Source organism: Amphiprion ocellaris, chromosome 2 (assembly GCF_022539595.1).
Source record: "Amphiprion ocellaris isolate individual 3 ecotype Okinawa chromosome 2, ASM2253959v1, whole genome shotgun sequence".
Lineage (NCBI taxonomy): Eukaryota > Metazoa > Chordata > Actinopteri > Pomacentridae > Amphiprion > Amphiprion ocellaris.
This window is the reverse complement of record NC_072767.1, coordinates 18,970,945-18,989,749: the sequence shown is the minus strand read 5'-3', so window position 1 is coordinate 18,989,749 and position 18,805 is coordinate 18,970,945. Positions and strand designations below refer to the sequence as shown.

General features: G+C 39.6%; 1 protein-coding gene across 2 annotated transcripts in view; it reads right to left on the bottom strand.

Annotated features, from left to right (window-relative positions):
- Window positions 1-18,805, bottom strand: part of LOC111578446 (collagen alpha-1(XXIV) chain) — a 97,272-nt gene that overhangs the window by 63,941 nt on the left and 14,526 nt on the right. Inside the window, exons 3-6 of one of the 2 annotated variants that reach the window (XM_023285266.3) lie at window positions 13,740-15,121; window positions 8,675-8,728; window positions 5,992-6,045; window positions 1,868-1,921 (exon numbers count right to left, since the gene is read on the bottom strand). In XM_023285266.3, coding sequence (XP_023141034.3) covers window positions 1,868-1,921; window positions 5,992-6,045; window positions 8,675-8,728; window positions 13,740-15,121 — 1,544 coding nt within the window. The remainder of the gene's footprint in view (window positions 1-1,867; window positions 1,922-5,991; window positions 6,046-8,674; window positions 8,729-13,739; window positions 15,122-18,805) is intronic. The other variant, XM_055018233.1, reaches the window with a different exon arrangement.

The following is an 18,805-nucleotide window of genomic DNA, read 5'->3' as shown; positions in this document are numbered from 1 at the left end:
TGAGCTGCCATAGTTCAGATATGAGCAAAAAGACAGATGCGGATCCCGTTGCTAAAACTATGAGTGCAATATAGAGATAGATAGTTGTACACTAACATAATATCCAGGCAGAGAATAAATCTTTTTCTAGCACATACAAGTAAATTAATTATTTTATTAACTTCAGATGATTACTGAGCAAAAGTGCAATGATTCAAAAGACGCGTCATTATTTAGGAGAAACAGTTTTCATGTTTATTGTGAGCAGAAAAGGAACAAGTTTTCCACAGGTGAATAAAATGCACAGTTCAAAAGTGCTTTTGTACCTCAGGCAATGTCTGCCATCTACTTATATTAGAGGTAGCTGCTTCTAATCAAAACCATATGCTGAGCAATATTTGGCTAAAAATATAAAACAGAAAAGACATGAGGTGAAAGGCTGAATGGAGATTAGACAGATTATGTTATTACAGACAAATATGCTAAGACAGGAAGAAAGTTCAATGTCTTACTGCCACTAAAGTGTAAAGCCCTGCCTACATGGAAAGCACAGCATGAGTAGCACGTTATAAGAGCGACAACAGCCGCTGCAGCAGTCCATTTGTGTGTCTACAAAATTCAGACAGCACTGAATTGTAGGTCACGCACATTGTTGAGCGCTCAGGGACTAATTCATATCTTTGTAGTTTCGTGTGTAAAACACAGAAAAATAGGCCTGGCACAAAGAAAATTGCTTTAGAATGCTTTATGGGCATACAGCATGAGTGAAATGTAGTGCCATTCTATAAGCCATGCAGACTGATTCATCTGGATGTTACCATGCTCCATCAAGATGTACACGAGAGGAATCTACTTCAGTGTTCTTAGTTCTACTGAGGTTGCAGCCACATCTGGCAAGAAGTCTTGCTTTCCTACAACCCTGCATGTTATTGAAAACCTTTCTCTCCATCATAGATAGCTTTTGATCATTCAGCTCGGGCACTGTGTAAAAACACATGGTACTGTGTGTAAGTATTTTAAGTCTCATGAAGGTCTTACAGGAGGGAAAACCCTGGAAAAGTGATAACAGGTTTACAGTAATTTGTGGGTATGACATCACAATGAAGCTGGATAAACTTGCATGGACACATGCAGTTTTGATTCAAAGTGAAATTTAATAATCTGTTTAACCCAGGAAGGATCTGACGGGCAAAACTATTCCTTCCGCTTTAGTCTTTCATTGGGGATTTTTACAAGTGCGCAGATCATTAAACTTCAAAGGAGAAAGATACTTTTGGATCTTAATTAATTCAAGATATTTAGCAGTTCTGCTCAGGAAAATCATTACACTGATTATGTTTGGAAGAAAAAGAGACAAGGATGAAGAAATAGTAAGAGAGACCAGCTGTGGTGACGCCACACAAATCAGTGATAATAGAATGACTCAGAAATGCATAGAAGGGAGCTCGAGAAGCTGCTGAATGAATTAAATGGGATGAGGAAAAACAGACTCTTAAAATCATTCTTCAAGCAGTAACAAATTTATACAGCAATATTTTTTTTAGATGAAAATAAAAATCTGTTTTTCATCATCTGTAAAGTACCAAGTGTTGTCATATTTATGAATCACATGCACGTTTGTTAAATAATCTTTCTTAGTTATAGTGTATGATTTGTACCAACATTTTAGCATTGTTTTTGCAATATTTTGCTCGAATGACCAATTATGAAATCCACGAGACAAAACACTTTCAGTGAGTTGAGCTGCAATGATACGAGTCATGGGTAAAGAGAGGAGAGATACATTAAACAAAAATATATGGAGAAAAAAAGCATAAAGGCCTGTGGGAAACGCAGACAGTAGCAGAGGGATAGGAAGCCAGACAGAGACCAGTAGCAGATTCCTTACCTTCACTCCCAGAGGAGCCTGGCCTGGAGACAGACCAGGGTCTCCCTTTGAACCCTAAAACACAAACGGTCATAAAGTCGGGATGTATTTAGCAACTCAAATTCATTTCTAATCTGGAACTTACTGACAGCACCTGATTCTACAAGGTATTTTAAACTTTATTTAATAAGATCTTTTCTGATTAAAGTCACTAATATCATCCACATGAATTACATATGAACACTTCTCATTAATAAAAACCTTGAGTTTAAAAATTTCCATTTTGAGAGGCAAAAAAAGAGCCAAGTTAATAGGATGAGTTTACATGTTCTGTCTTGGTTTCTGATTGAACACATGCCTAAAACCTCACAATGTTGGTTGGAAATGTTGTCAATGCTTAGGCTAATGACGTCTACAAAAGCTTCCTGTGGGCAGGACACAGCAAACCCTGGGTCCAATCAATTGAACAGTATGGGAGGTTTGGATAAGAGCTAATCTTCCTTTGACCAAAAAAAAAAAAACACGAAAATGCTTTGCTATTCACAAGAAGCATTTGTTGATTCTAATTTCACGACAAAAGATTGAAAGACATTGGCTAAAAGCTGAAAATAATCTCAAAGAGCTTAGGTATGCATGATGACATAAGACATTGCTCAGAGAGGTTAAAAAGAGGAACATGCTACGACTTAACCGAGTCACTGGAGCTGGGTACCACCTCTGTTCCTACATCTACCATGCATGCAGCATTACATATGACATTAAAATGTCACCACATACACACAAAGACATCATCCTAAAAGTGGAGTACAGTACAGGAGCTCTGTGATTTGGGGCTGCTTTGCTGCCTCTGTGCCTGGACAGCTCGCCATCATCAAGGGGAAAATGAAATCTCTGGTTTACAGAGTTATCTTACAGGATGATGTCAGGATGGCTGTCCGCCAGCTGCAGCTCAGAAGTTGGGTGATACAGCGGGACATTTACCCTAATTATAAAAGTAGCTCTACTACAAAATGTCGGTCAGAGTCCAGACATTCAGCCAGTAGAGATACTGTGGAATGCTCAAGAGAGACACTCAAAGCAGACGCCGTAAGACTATGGCTGAGCTGCAGCAGTTTTATAGGGAAAAACTGTCAAATCCCTCCTGAACAATATAACTACTTCTTTGAGATTACTGCTGCCAAAGGAGGTTCCACCAGTTACTAAATCTTCAAGGCTCACTTCATGTTTTTCTTTTCTCTGAATGTTTAATAGGGGTGTTCAATAGAGACACAAAATATTACAACTGTTTCAGTTACTAGCTTGATTACAATGTGCTTGTCTATACATTTAACTGCAGACCACATTTTATCACCAACTAATGCTGGAAACCAAGTAATTCTAAAGGGTTTATATGCTTTTTAGACATTATCACAGATTTGGTATTTGGCAGGGCAAGTCCCTTAGCAAATAAGTAACAATGCCTTTGAGAATCCAGACCTTACTCAGTTTTGGCATCATCTCAGAAGACGTGAGTAACTGAACATGTGAAAAACCAAAACAGCATTAGCTGGGTAATTTCAAGATTCTTCTTTACTTCTTCTCTCACATGCGTAACTCCTACAAGGTGGAGGAACAAGTCAAAGACTGCTGGAGCCAAGCTGATCTCCACAGACTGATGGTTTCCACAGAACAGCAATACTATGTTTCAACAGCCACAGTTTTTGTTCTCAAACTGACAAGGCTTAGAATTATAAAATCCTTTCTGCTGTCATTCAACTGGAAGTAAAATTTAAACTCCAGTCAGTCCTGCATCTGCAGAGGTGCTATGAAATGCCAAAGCAGCAATGCCAGCAGATCATCACATAATTTTAGCATCATTACTAAATCTGGCTATCTGACTGGTTGTTGTCATCACTAAAAATCATAGGCAGGAAGAGTCAGCTGTTCTGGCGAGACAGGAGGAGTAGCCAAGACAATAAATGATTCTGTACACTTTAGACTTTTGGCTATGCATAGTAAGATGGGACATCAAACCAGCATCAGTAAATACATTACAATACCTCCTCTGATCCTATAAGATGCGTGTTTAAGACATACATGTGATAAGGTGTATAGGCTTCTACACATAAGGATAAATATGGTAAACACTGCAGTTATTTCCAGCTTGTTCAGGCCATGTTTAGCACATTCTCCTCAACTGTTGTCCATACCAACTCAAAACTGGTATTTCTTCCTTTGGATTTTGAGAATCATATTTCCGTAGTTTTGACTGACAGTTAGTGAAGCGTACAAAGGCACGGGTGGGAGAGCAGAAATTCTACCACAGCATAAAACCAGAGCTCTTTCCTGTTTTAAAAAAACAGTCAGCAATCCATGAAGCAGATTGACCTGCTCTTCAAGTTAACAGCACACCGTCATAACATTGCAGACTGTGCTTAAGACACGTCAACTAAGCTCAGCATCAGTGACTGTTCCTCTGGATGTACTGAGTGAGTATTCCTCTGTGTCCTAGTAACCAAACACATTTTTAAAAATGAGATGTTTTCCCAAACTGAATGTCTCTTAATCCCATTCCTGCCTCCACAAAAGGGTTTTGGGGGCTAAGACTGACTCATCGACCGGTCACTACGGTATCAGATACACTTTGTATTTGTTCCCATGAATGTGGGTGTGCAGGCTAAAGGAACAGATAGCCAGCAGGTGGCCCAGTATTTCATAATAACCTATCAGAGGACTGCAGTCAAATATTCACTGTCTAATCAAGGTCAGAGGCGACACAGAACAAGCCTGCCTCCCTGAGCTGTCTGATCACTCAAGGGAGAAAACACAACATTTAGAAGTTTCATAAATGAAATTCCTAACTTTACTACACCTACAAATGACAAGGAACCAACTAAGCAAAACTCTTCACAGTCAGTGGTGAGGGGGCAAGTGTTGAACATCAACTTATCTTTTGTTTCTGTTCCTACATGACATTTTCTGGATGCTTCACTGATTACATGGTCTATGCAGCCACTCTGTGGTGGCCAGTCAGGAATGCAGTCACCACAAACATCTGCATGGAGCTGCTGCCCACATACTTGCTCCGATATACCAATAAATCTGGCCCCTGGGGAAAAGCTTACCAGAGATGCTGTATTTGCCTTTTCCCCCTTTATAAGAAATCAGTATTGTGGCTAATGAGCCAGTACTAGCACGATTGTGCCTTGTGGTGAAAACCAGCATAGTAACGATCAAGGCTCAGGATATGCTATTTAGACCAAAAACCACTCTTGTCTCCTCATTATTGTTATTGCACTTGCCTACATCTGGTTGTGTTTGGTTTAATTCCGGTTGCACATGTTCTTTTCAGGGGACAATATGTCGGTCTCATCAGTTGCTGTAATTGATGCCATTTGCTAAGTAGTAAAAGCTAACAGCAGAGTACATTTCCTCAAGTGTGTAAAACTTTAAAGTTAATACAGTGACCTGGTGATATCATTACAAAAGTGTCTCATAAGGTAAGCAACAAGAGCTGTAGTGGTACCATGCAGAGCTCAACTAATGGGGTCCAAAGGTCTTTTTCTTTCTGGAATTGTCATGGATTTGGAGAACCAATGAAAATGAGACAAACAGACTGGCAGAATTGAATTCTTCTTTACAGCACAGTCTGAATAAAACACATACTCAAATGTTCAGAGGTGGAAATAAATTATTTAGACTTCTGAAGGATCAGCTTTATTCAGATTGATTAGGATGTTGATATTAAATGCACTAGCCCAAGAATGTTCCTCTTATCCAGTCGTCCAATGCTTTTCCTGTCTGCAGCCTTTTGTCATGCAGATGCATACTTGTAAAAAGATATATATATATATATATATATATAAAAATAAATGTGGTGATAAAGTCTTTTTTTCCTGTACCAAAGTGCCAGAGTTTCTTTAATTGCCTCCCCCAATTATGGAAACCAGGTTTCTCTTTTATATAAGCCAACTGTAACCCCATACTTTCAAGCTAAACACAGTGTCTACTGTATCTTAAGTGTAATGGCATTAGCTTCTCTGTCAATCATGTCTATTTAATAGTTGGAGGACAAAATCGTGATTATTATTCAATTATTTATGCAGCCCCAATTTTTGCTACTCTCAGGGAACTGCTGATGCCTCTTGTTGGAAAATATCACTCACCTTGGGCCCAGGTGGTCCAGGCTGTCCTGGGTTTCCATGTGGACCAGTGGGGCCCTGGAACAGACACAGACAGAAAAAGCACACACCGAACATCAAATTACTAAGCATTTCTGAAAACACCTCAGTATTTAAGATGAGTCATAAAACAACTAAATTTAGTCCAGCTATTTAAAGACTGACAACATAACAGCATTTGGTGAAAGAAAGTAATGCCCTAGAATCAGTAAATAATGGCAATGGTTCCTCAAAATAATATTTTTATTGTATCACTAATGCAAGGCACTTTAATTCCTTGAACACAAGAGTTATGCAATGAATGCACGACCACACATGCCCACAACTACATGTGCACAGTCATGTGCACACACACAGACACCATAAATACACTGCATTCCTGCACATCTGTACTCTGGCTGCTTGCAGACCAGAATTTCTCTGCACTCCAGCAAAGGCTAGGAAAAAGGATCACCCTTTGCATTTCTCATTCTCTTTCACTGTCAGTTTTTCTGACAGTAATCTGAGCCCATTGCCTATTGCAAGGGCCTTGTGTCCATAGTACATAAAAGAATAGAAAGTGTATCCTTGAAACTAATTATCTCAAAGTCTTCATTTGATTGAGAGTCTATAATTTCAATTTACATATAGGTCCATAACCTTTAAGACAAAATGTAGGAATTTCTATGGGGTCACAAATACTTGTCCATAACAGTGAAATGGGTAGTTTTCGAAATGTCAACAACTGTATTGCAAAAATCACCTGCAGCCCCTTTATTCCATAAAGCACTTTATTACTCTAATTGTAACCACTTAAATATTGTTACAGCCATGGGCTGCAAGAATTTCTCAAGTAAATTACAGTCATGTTTCCATGACAAATGCCCACATCCAGTGGTGTGCCCTGGTTTATTAGCTTAAAGTTTGATAATGCTAACTATTAGAAGCAGCATACTGTAATAAGTGCGCTGCTCTAAGGTGAAGCAGCAGCGACAGCCACAAAGCACTGCCTTCAGCCTTCCACATAATGATCCCAAGCCTCACTTTTTCATACTTTATGACTTTGCCTATGGGGTTAAAAGTATGCTCTGTACCAGCCATGTGCTTTCCAAGTCTTTTACTAGAAGACATGTCTTACCATATGCCACCTCTTTCCATCTAGCAGCCTGTCTGTCTGCCTTCAAGCATGTTTGTTACGCTGTCAGTCAAAATACAGCAAGTCACAAGGCCATGTTTAGACCATCAGAGAGCCCACCCTTCATTTGAATGGAGCCAACCACCACGTTTCTATTGTTAACCTCACCATCATAATGACAACAGATGGACAGAAATAGGCTGAGTCGTCTTGCAATAACATTGAAACTTGCTCAGTTTTGGCTGAAGTTGCAGCTATGTTCTGGAATCTAATACAACTTTTAAAACATTGATCTGTAACTTCCAACTTCCTTGGTCATCTTTCAGTTGTTTACTGGTGGTTTAAAGAGGCCCACACCAACACACTGCCTTCTGCACTGGTATATTTCATGGATGTTTTCTTTGAATTTCCACTTTGAGGGAAAGAAAGCAAAAAGGTAAAATGTTACATCTGTATGTTGCTTTTAACTGAGACCATTAACTATAAAGTCAGAAGGAAACTACATACACAGCTGCTGTGTGATGTAGTCAAAAGAAGGTGCTTTAACCTATCTATAAGTAATGAAGTTACTTGTGTTGCATGTTGTCATCCACTGCAGGTATTTACATTCCATGAGTTAAATTAGCCATGGTGCTGCTGTTGAGCAGGGTAGAGCAAAGAGCAAGAGTGAACATATTTATAAACCTTCCCTCTAACACATACTACATCTATCTAGTAAAATGTGTCTTGTTCTGTTTAAGGATCCCTCCAGGGTTTGTGGCATGATCACAGCATTGCGTCATGACAGCCTTGGCAGTTGCATACAGAGTAGTCTCAACATCAGAGCAGAGATGCAACCAGTGTTGCCGATGCTTCTGCTGCTGGCTCCAGTTGTGACAATATGATCACTTATTGCTGTTCCAAAGGTGCCAGCAAGTACAATGTTCCTTGCATCCTCAAAGTGAATTATGTCACCGTTATGTGCCTTTACAGAGCAAGGCTTCTTCCTGATTTTAATCACACTAACCACAATCATGTCTGTCAGCACTTCTTTCCCGACAGCTGCAAAACACACATGGCTAGTGCCTGCTGACTGCCCTAGCAAAAGATGAAAACGATTAAGTCTTCATTTCATGTGTTAGTGCTGTTAATGAACATGTTTGATGCTTTCAGAGCCAATAAATCTGATCTTAACATCTTTCTAGTGGCCAGTTCTTTTTGTGACAGCCCCTATACAGTGGCCTGTATCTCAAAACATGTCATAATAGCCTTCTAAACAAAACAGTACTTTGATGTATTGTGTTTTATCCATTTTCTGTTTTCCCCTTATGACCTTTAGAGAGATATTTAAGTTTAATACAGATATCCAGATATACAAACTTCAACATAAAAACAGTTATCTATTGAATTAAGAGGGAAAAATGACACCGTTACAGTTATTTTTTATCATTTAACTTATTCTGAATAGTATTCCACTATTGCATATATGCATCAGCAAAATGTTCCTTCTGAATAGACTACATCTACATTACAGCATACTGCCTGTTCACAATCATTTTTGCACAGATTACTCACCCGAGAACCTCTTTTTCCTGGAGGACCAGGTAAACCAGGGGGACCAGGAGGACCCTAAACCAAAGAGACAGAGGGACAGGGAGAGAAAGAAGGGAATGTTGTAGAGATAAAAAGAGAGAGAGAGAGCGAGAGAGAGAGTGAAGGGGAAAAAGGAGATGGAGTATGTTAATGGCAAGCAATAACATGTAGTTCACTGTCCAGGCCTCTGCAATGATGAGCATGTGCTATATTTATGTAACAGCTATGAAGTTCAAAGAAAGGAGCCAAGTGTTCTAACTAAAATCTCTATTAAGAAAGCTCTGAGCAGAAGGGTCAAGTTACATTTTCAAGATGAGACACCAGCAATCATGGGTCAGCATATGCACTTCACTTCTTAGCATCAGCAAGCATTGCATGAAATAAATGTAACAACTGCATGTCATGTTCTGGTGAATGCAAGATGTAAAACAAAAATCACATAATAAACAGTTTAAGCACCGCAGTATAGTACTATAATTCACCAAGCATATATTAATAAATGTATGTTAAATAGGGAGCTACAAGTTACGAGTTTTGGTAAACGTTACTGTAATAAGGGCCAATAACTGAAGACAATTGTCAGCCAGTTTTATTCAACTGTTCATTCTTTATTTACTTATTGATAGATAAAACAGAACACTGCAAAAACACAAAGTCTGATCGTGTGTATAAGGACTTTTATTGACCAAAGTACTGCACTTCAGAATACCCTACACTGCCACGTTACAATAAGTTCTTCAGCATGTATAACCAGTAAGTCACCTGCTGTCTAGTCACTATTTTACTTACAGTAAAGTATGAAAGTAATTTTGAAAAGCAATCCTTACGTAATAACTTGACAAAGAAAAGCAGTTTTTTTCAATGAAGATAACATTATATTAATCAGAAATACAGTCTAGCTGGAAATGGCTGAGTTTTAATGGAAAATGTACATAGGGGTACATAGGCTTACTTAATTTATTTTACTTTAATTTCATTTTTAGCAATTTAACAAGTACAGGTACAGCCCAGTAAAACTTTTTTATGTAAATACATCTTACTAGGCCACTTTCAAATGAATGATTGCAAATGTTTACTCAAACAATTCCCCAAAATTCCACTGGCATGTCAGTTTTGATCTACCATTAAAACAAGTATTTTCATTACAAATTAGCTGGTTTGCTTAAAATTTAGCATGATGAGGACATAGAGGTTACAATATATGATCAAAGATCATAAAGACCAATAAAACAGGATAAATCAGTGACACTTCTCTAAGTATGGTCATCACTGAAAGGGGGAATGGCAGCATACACCAAATGACATTGGCAAAAGTCAGAGACAACATTGCACAGCTCACCAGTCAATCACAGAGCAAACACGGAAAGACAACCATTCACATTTCCATTCACACCTATTTAGAAATATTAAATAATCTAACTTGCATATCTTTGGACTGTAGGAGAAACTCTGACAAAACCTACATAGAGGGAGACCATGAGGGAAAATAATTTTCTTTTAGAAAAGTACATTTTTAGCCTGTGCTTATAGTAAATGAATTCACTTGAGAATAGAGACTGACTGAAAATTACATATTTGAATGACCACCTCCATTTGATGACTTTAGATGCCATTATCATCTCAGCCTAAAAAGACAATGACCCTAAAAAGGTATACAATATGCAATACATCAAATAAAAACTGATATGTTACTTTTACTATTAGAGATTCTGGTGGGGTGCTGTGGAGCATCCATATCCCTTGTCAAAGCAGTAAATAGGCAGAGGGAGACATGAATAAAGAAACAGCTGTTTGTTCCTCCAGACTCCCACACACTGACACATGGAAACTGTGAGCACACTACCGCCTTCACCACAACAACAGGGCCTAAAGAAACTAAGGCACTCATGCAGTAAAATGATAATATTCACATGCTTCATCTGTGCTGCCAAGACAAGGGCCAAATCTTCCTAACAGAGTGAATTTAAGAGGTCAGTTTTCTGGAAAGTTAAAGGGCAGAATGAATCATCTTTTGAACAGTTGCGCTATGTGACATTAACTTGCGCTGAATCACAATACCCCATACACTGTTACCCAAACCCAGATCAATAAATAAGCTGCCTGCTGAACGAGGAGCTTACATGTTCAGCTCATATAGCTGAGACATTATCATGAGGGGAAATTTCTAAAGAAGATGATGACTAAAAGCTCAAACATACTTCTGTGTTGGCACTGTGTAGTCGTACGCAGAACTTCGCAGATGCATGTTTACCTGCTGCAGTTGTCTGCTGCCACTTGGAGGTAGTGTCAAAAATATGTGGAGCGACCGAACATGTAGGCTACAATTGTTTGTATTTGCTTCCACACTTATTGTAAGTAGAAACTGGAGTTGATACAGTAGGGGTTCCCTACACAGAAGACTGTAGTTAAAAGCAGGATAAAAGCCAAATCAAAGGTACAGCCAACACTACAAGTCATTGAACAACCTGTGCTGGCCAATCAAACATATGAAAGCATGCAGTTACAGTTATCAATTTGTTGCATGAACAGCACACCTGTCCTGCTTACCTCATGACTGCATTGATAATTTTACAGCACTGGAAAATTTGTCCAATAGTATAATGAGCGTTTTGGCAACTGACAAGCCTTCAAACTCATTGATAAATTACTCTAACTCAATCGGATTTCATCTTCTCAGTACCTGCCGCAACATATCCTCTGAAACTCAAAACCTTGCATTGTTTGAATGGGGTACTAATAACGGTCTGAAACATTAGTTAGGCATCACATTCAGACAGAGCTGAGCAGAAGCAATGATAGTGAATTGGGACTTCATTAGATTTTTTTCACACATAAAATTGCAGTTAACTAAATCTAACCTATGTTACTTGGATATTCCCCTTATTCAACATGTTTTCTCTCCATACCCTCCTTGTGTTTCTTGTTATCTCCCTGTTTGTCTCTCTCTCTCTGTATATGCAAGTCCTATTCTTAGCATGGCCCTCTATTAACTCCTGGCTACCAATCTACTTGCACATCTGGTCCTCATCGAATCATCAACTTCTTGCTGCCATATTTAAAACCTGTTTTTTCACTCCATTCCTTGCCAGATTGTTCAGTCTGCCAAGTGGTGCAAATGCTATGGCCAAATTCAGTTCAGTTACCTGTTGCTCATTGTGCTTTCTTGTCTGTGTATTTTGGTCTTGGTCTCTATCTCAAAATTCCTTTAATCAAGACTGCTATTGTCTTATGTTACTAACCAGGTCTTCTGCTTAGGTCCTGTGGTTGCCAACCTGTTTGCCCAGCTCAAGTTCAGCTGCCTTTAGACACCATCCCCTCAGCTCAGGCATACCTCTGCCAACCCAAAAGCCACCACATGAGGTTTTGCACCAACATTTCCTTGCCTTTGCTCACTAGATCACCACTCTACCTATTCTCTCTCCATCTCTCTCCATCTCTCTGCCCACTAAAATACTGCTTTCCATAGCACAACTATGCTCATTACAGTAAAGTGGATATACATGTTGTCTATGGGCCAACAGCAGCACTGTAACAATTACATTTCCTATCAGAGGACAACTCAAAATGAAAAACTGACAAATGTGTCCATTTTTACTGACAATCTATTAAATTATTAAAATACCATAAAGTATCCTACAGTAGAGTTTTAATGTTAGTAGGCACAATGTTTAATTCAGAGCATAATATGAAGGATAAGCTCACACCAGTCCTGTGTCTTTTGAGCTTGGTTTTGCAATAGGGGTACACCAAATCAATCATATATGTATGCATGGGCCCTATATTTAAAAATTTTATTTTTTATTATGTGTTTCGTCAGATCAGATTTGCTGTTCCTGTTGTGAGTCGCATTTATTAAGTTGCAGAGACTGCATAGTAACAATCCCTGACCTTGTGTTAATCAACACAAATACGGTCCCACTAAGTTCTGCACAGTAAAACAAGTATTAAATATATGGAAATGAGAGCACCACTATAAGACAGGGAATCTGTACCAGCAAATATCATGTGTTTAGGTATTATAATCATAATGACAGAACCCTTTTTGAAACCAGAGGCAGGCTGTGTAAATGATACTGAACTCACCTGATTATGTGGCTACAAAAGTGTAAAAACCTTCCCTTGAAGAAGTAAGCTTGTTTTCAAGTTCAAACTAAGAGCCAAAGACCCAGATTCAGCCAATGACCTAAAGCTGACCCAGCACTCAAGGCATGCCTGCATCTGAGTGATCAAAGCAGCCAAGACATACAAACACTTAAAGCTATCCACACAAAAGAACAAACACTCGGGTTGATTTAACATTATATGTGCCAAAATGCAATCCATTGGAAAGGACCTGCAGCTCAGACTGTGTCATGCTCATATTACTGCAGTAAAACATACTCAGGCTCTGAGATGAATTATTAAAAGGAAAAAAAAAAGTGCTGTCAAAGCTGTGACCCTCCCACAGGCCTGCAGGCACTTTATAACTGAGGGAGCAGTATGGAAACTGGAAGATGAGCTCAGACAGCTTACATCATTAAATACACTCCTGAGTTTAAACACAGGTAGAAAGACTTGACACCTCTCACTCATGGAAACGTAAGCAATGCTTGCAGACTAAAAAGCCTGTTCAGAGGCAAAGCTATCCTGACAGCAAGCTTACATCATGGTTTGAACACAGATGAACGGCTAATTTCTTATTGCCAGGGTATAGCCGCAGCCCTCAGCTGATCACCCTCTCGAACATAAGAGCAAAAGTAGTTGGCAGTATTTCAACAGGGGAATGACGTGTTATTTTAACAACTTGTAGATACATGACAAATGAACAGTGCTTGGACATGCCATCACCTTTAAATCACTGCACCACACCAACCAATACATTTCATATTTATCCTACGTGTATGTGAGAGAGCCTAATTTTACATCGCATTCAAAGTGTGATGACCACACATTAGTTGTTCAGAATTTCTGTTATACTCTTGATAAGGAACAGTAATGCACTGACTCATGTCTCAATCCTATAAGCACTGATAGCGCTGCTTGTGATTCTTAAACTCAAATAACTTACCGGATCACCTGGCTCTCCTTTGGGGCCACGGAAACCATCTTCATAGTCATAGAAGAAGTCTGGCTCCTCATATCCATAATCATATCCTCCCATGTCTACGTCGTCATAGCTGCCGTCCAAATCATGATGTTCTGAGGTGTCCACCTGATTCTCCCTGTACAAAGTGGTGCCATTGGCTTTCAGATGAGTCTCCAGGACATGATGATTCTGTTGAAGCCCAAAGTGAGATTCCCTGGTGCTGGTGATGGAATTGTTCCTGAGTCCTTCCTTCACTCGACTTTGCCTGACAGTGGAAATCAGGCCTGGGGTGGCGTCTGGAGTCTGCTGGCCCCCAGAGCTGCTCTCTTCCTCTGTGCTGTTTTCAGAGTGATCAGTGTCCCCCTGAGGCCTACTGCTCTTAGCAAACACATTTTTGGTAGTGGTGATAGTTGTGCCATATGCGAGATGCAGAGATGCTTGCTTTCTTGGAGTCGATAAGGTGGAGCTGTCAGGCTGAAGTGAGGATGTAGTGGGGTGGGATAGGGGTTCCAATGTCGAAATGTGGCTCTGGTCCCCGAGATGAGGTTGTACTGGTGGGCTCAATGTTGAATACTGTGTGAGGAAACTACCTGTGGACAGTTTGACAGCTGCTGTGGCTTTGATGGGGGTATGATGGGTAGCTGCTACTCCATGAAGGGACTTTATCAAAGGGCTAGAAGGGGGGTCATTTGCCTCAATATCCAAACCAGGACGTGATAAAGGCAATCGGTAAGTGTCGGCCAGCCGGCACTGTTTTTTTAGGTAGTTGCAGTAGTGCGCGGCAGCTTGGGCAGAGGGATAGATATCTAGCTGGCAGACTCGACCACTGAATGGTGCCGCCTTGGAGTTCATTCTCCCCAGAGTAAAGAGACCTCCAGATTCTGCCAGTGTTTGAGATCTCCCCAGGGTCTGCTCTTGCTGTTGCACTGCTCCACAATCCGCATAGAAGGACACTGAACGCGCACGAACACCAACAGCAAAAGGGTGCTGGCGCCCATCCTGCCAGTTGTAGGTGAAGTAGATGGAGGCTTTCTCAGCAGTATAAACCACCACTCTGCGTGGCAGCAGCTGAATGCCAAAACGCAGCCTGTTCCTGCTATCTTTGATACTAAAAATGAAAGCATTGTTTGCTCGCCAGGAGCTCAGGCTAACCACGACAGAAAACTCCTCACCAAACTCCGGTGGGAACAGATCGCCTGCTGGAGCCTCATAGAGGGAGCTTGAGTCGAGTAACACCCCATATCCAGGAACATCCAAGTGTGAAGGAACATTGGTGTAAGTGGTAGGAGGGGAACTCGTCCTTTCGTAGGGATTGTCTGTGCTGCTTTGAGTTGTAAGCCCCAATCGATAGAGGATATCCACTCCTGAAGGGCAGAAGAGACATTGGTAAGTTTACTATGGCAAGATTCGATCATAAAGAAGTCAGACAGGCTTTGGTTCATTACTTTCTAAAAAAAAAAAAAAAAAAAAAAAAGGTCTTTGACTTATTGTAAAGTACTAGTATTTGTGAAAAATGACAATATCATGCAAGATAAATGTGCCAAAACAAGTCTAATATGTGAAACTGTAAAGAAACAAAAATGTCTGGCAGTTTTTATGGAGTTGTATTTCAGTATTTGCAGCAGATTTTGATTCAAAAGTTGCCGATTGTAACAACAGAGTGTAATGTGTTTTCTGAAGTGACTAGGAAGGCCCAACATGGCAATAATGTTAACAGAGATGGTATTAGTCCGTCAAAGCAATAGTCTAATTATCTGTTTAGGTCTTACTGTGGACCCATCAAGTTTAATAACTGAGAGGCAGTTTCCAGAACCCCAGTTTTAAAACACTAAATTAGGAACTGTTGGACTAGTGAAAAGAACTGATATTACAGGAAATGAAGGCCTTTTAAACTATGTATCATTTCATAACAATCCTTGGAAAATCCCAAACATTTAAAATCACAATAATGGGGAATGACAGTGGCACACAGTATAGAGAGAATACTAAAGCTATACATCACCTTTACCTGTCTTATTTGTATAAATGTAATATTATTAAAAAGTCATTATTACTGTAATTTTGACTGATTACAATAGATACAGCAGAAGTCATATGTTTAAATTCTCTTCCTTGCTTATGATTTTAACTCAAAAAATAAACATCATTGCTAAAAATGCAAATAAACATGATAATCTGTCAGTGTTCCAGTTAAATGACCCAGAGAAAAACAGTGAACTATCATGCCTATATGTCTCCATCCCTTTTTTTTTTTTTTCCTAAGAGAAAGTAAGAGAGAGGCAGCTGTGGTGCATATATAGAGTGAGGGCAAAAGAAGCACGGGGCTGAACTAGGATACAGGAAACCAGTGCACACAGCATTTTGAATCAATCTGCCACCAGACATTCATGAGAGCAGCTTTCCTCTAAGCAGTCCTGTCAATGTTTTGTCATGCCACAAGTAATTCTTCAAAGAATTTATCTCAAGTCTGTTGACGGTTAGGCACAGATGGGATAAAGTGCTTAAACATGACTTGGAGACAGAGGATATTCTGTGCAGTGCTGGCTTTTAGTAACAGACAGATCACTAGATGGGAGGGCAAAGTGTCACATCTCAGTATCCAGAAGTGATATTTCATGAAAAAATAAAAATGGCAACATCAATGTGACTAATACATTAATATAAATAGAAACATAGATATTTGATACAGACAGACATGCTCTGCTTATTTTTATTCTGCTGGCATCTGAACTTCTCAGCTGCAAAGTTGCAGTGGTGATCTCACTAGACTGAACAAAGTAACATCTATGTATCACATTCAGCAGGGCACACGTCTGCACTGCATGCTGTCACATCAACAGGTACACATATTTTGAGTAGTACAAAGCAATTTGGGGAAGGCTTTGTCCACATTTTCACACCAATACTGGTACCAAAGAACATTTGTCTCCTTACGACATGAAGGACCAGGTTGATCAGGAAGTAACACTTCAGACAGGTAAACTTTCACATGCAGAGTCCCAGTTTATAAGCTACAGTTAAATTACATACTAGAGTGGAGTTCTGAGCATCATCACAGTTGTCACATCACTGTCATTTTACTGTAAACACCTGATGCACTTGCTATAGTCAAAATATTTTTCTGTCCCAACAAGCTTATTTGTTAGAGATGTGTTGGTTTCAGTTTCACAGTCAGATATTGGCATTACTCAGCAATGTAATGTAATGTCAAATATGTTCCCAAAAACAAGCCTATTAATAGAATGCGATCTAATCGTGTTACAGGGGGGTTTGGAGAACCCAGGCGCAGGCACAGAAAAGTCAGACAGGTGGCAATGGAAACAGGTCTTTATTTTAACAAAAACTAACTAAACCAATACAGAAAGGGGAAAACAACCCAGGAGATAAACTAAACCAAATCTAAGACAAGAATGAACTACATTACAAAATCTGCAGCTAAACTACAAAAACCAAACCAGGATAAACTAAACTATGCAACAAACGAAGTACTTACAAAACCAGTGTGGGATGGGACTAATGGGGCAAGGTAGGCAGACACAGGGAATCTGGAAGTTGGCGGGGAAACACGACAGGCAGACAGACAGCTGAAGACAGAGGCGACAGGCAGTTATCCAGGAATGGGAGAACAGAGTCCAGATGGGGGAAAAACTGAGTCCAAGAGATGGGGAAGCAGAGTCCAAAAGAGAGCAGTGAGTCCACGACGGGGAGTGAATGAAAGGACAGAGCTTAAATAGGTGGAGGTGAGGTGGAGAACAGGTGAATGGAGTGAGCTGATTACTGCAGCTGACACTCATTGCAGTAATTAGCTGATGGCAGAATGCAGGCAGGAGAAACAGGGAGAGAGAGAGAGAGACATGAGGGAGAGGTGACAGACAGAGAGAGCCAGAGAGAGACAGGACAAAACAGAAACAGATCAGAACCCAAGGGAGAAAGGAGGAAAAATGGGGAAGAAGGGGAAAAGAAGGGCAGAAGCTGGAGCAGGATCATAACAAATCATTTAAGTAACTACCAATATATGGTAACAGATAGCTGAGTAACAATGAATACACATTGCATAGTATCATAAGTTAATCCAGTGAGATAAATTATCATTACTCATGGACAGAATTTTCAGTGTTTAGGGAATTATAAATAAATATTTATCATGAATTTGGACAGTCAGATAAGCTTGTTTTAAGTTTCCATTTTATCTTTTTTTTTTAATGCATTATGATGCACTGTCCAATCTCACGCGTATGGCAAACATTGTGCGTACCGTGGCTCTCGCCATCACTTTGATGGGTATGTATAAATGAAGCTACAATAAGCATTAATTTAAAAGCAACCTATGTGTAAGTGACAATGCTGTCACTGTCACAAAATGTGTTTAAATGTGTGTATATCTGCATGCATGTATGCGTGTGTATGTGTGTGCGCACATCCAAGAGAAAGAGATGGAGGGATTGAAAATAAATACACTGCCAGTGAATCTGTGGATCTATGAGCACACTGGCAGATAGGGTTTGCATCAATATGGAACACTAAAGGTTTATGTGAACACATGTATGTGTGTTTTGGTGGAGAGATCTCAGGGGCAGTAGGGGGTATTTTTATTGCTAATCCAGAGTGGTGGCTTTCTGCTGAGGCAACTACTTCTCTGTATTTGAGTTAGCAACTTTCAAAGAGAGGTTAGTTGATTTTTCATTACTGAGGCAGAAATTAATTAACTGAATAAACCAGTGACTTGCATCTCCACAACTTTTAGTTGCAGCATTGTCTCCTACCATTCATTTCATCTGTTAAAGAGCATTCCAAGCAAATGCCATGTAGTTACAGTCATATGCTACCGTAAGCAGAAAAAAATATCCCAAACTGTTCCATTTAGTGATATATGACTTTAAGCTGGAAAATAGAAAAGAGCATTGTTATGGAATCAGTGCTGGCACTATCTTGCATACTGTATATGTATTAGAATCGACTTCTTGAGAAAAGGTTGGAACAGTACATCCCTACTTTTGATGAGATGGGCACACGTGGCTTTTTGTAGAATTCTCAATATACTGTAACAT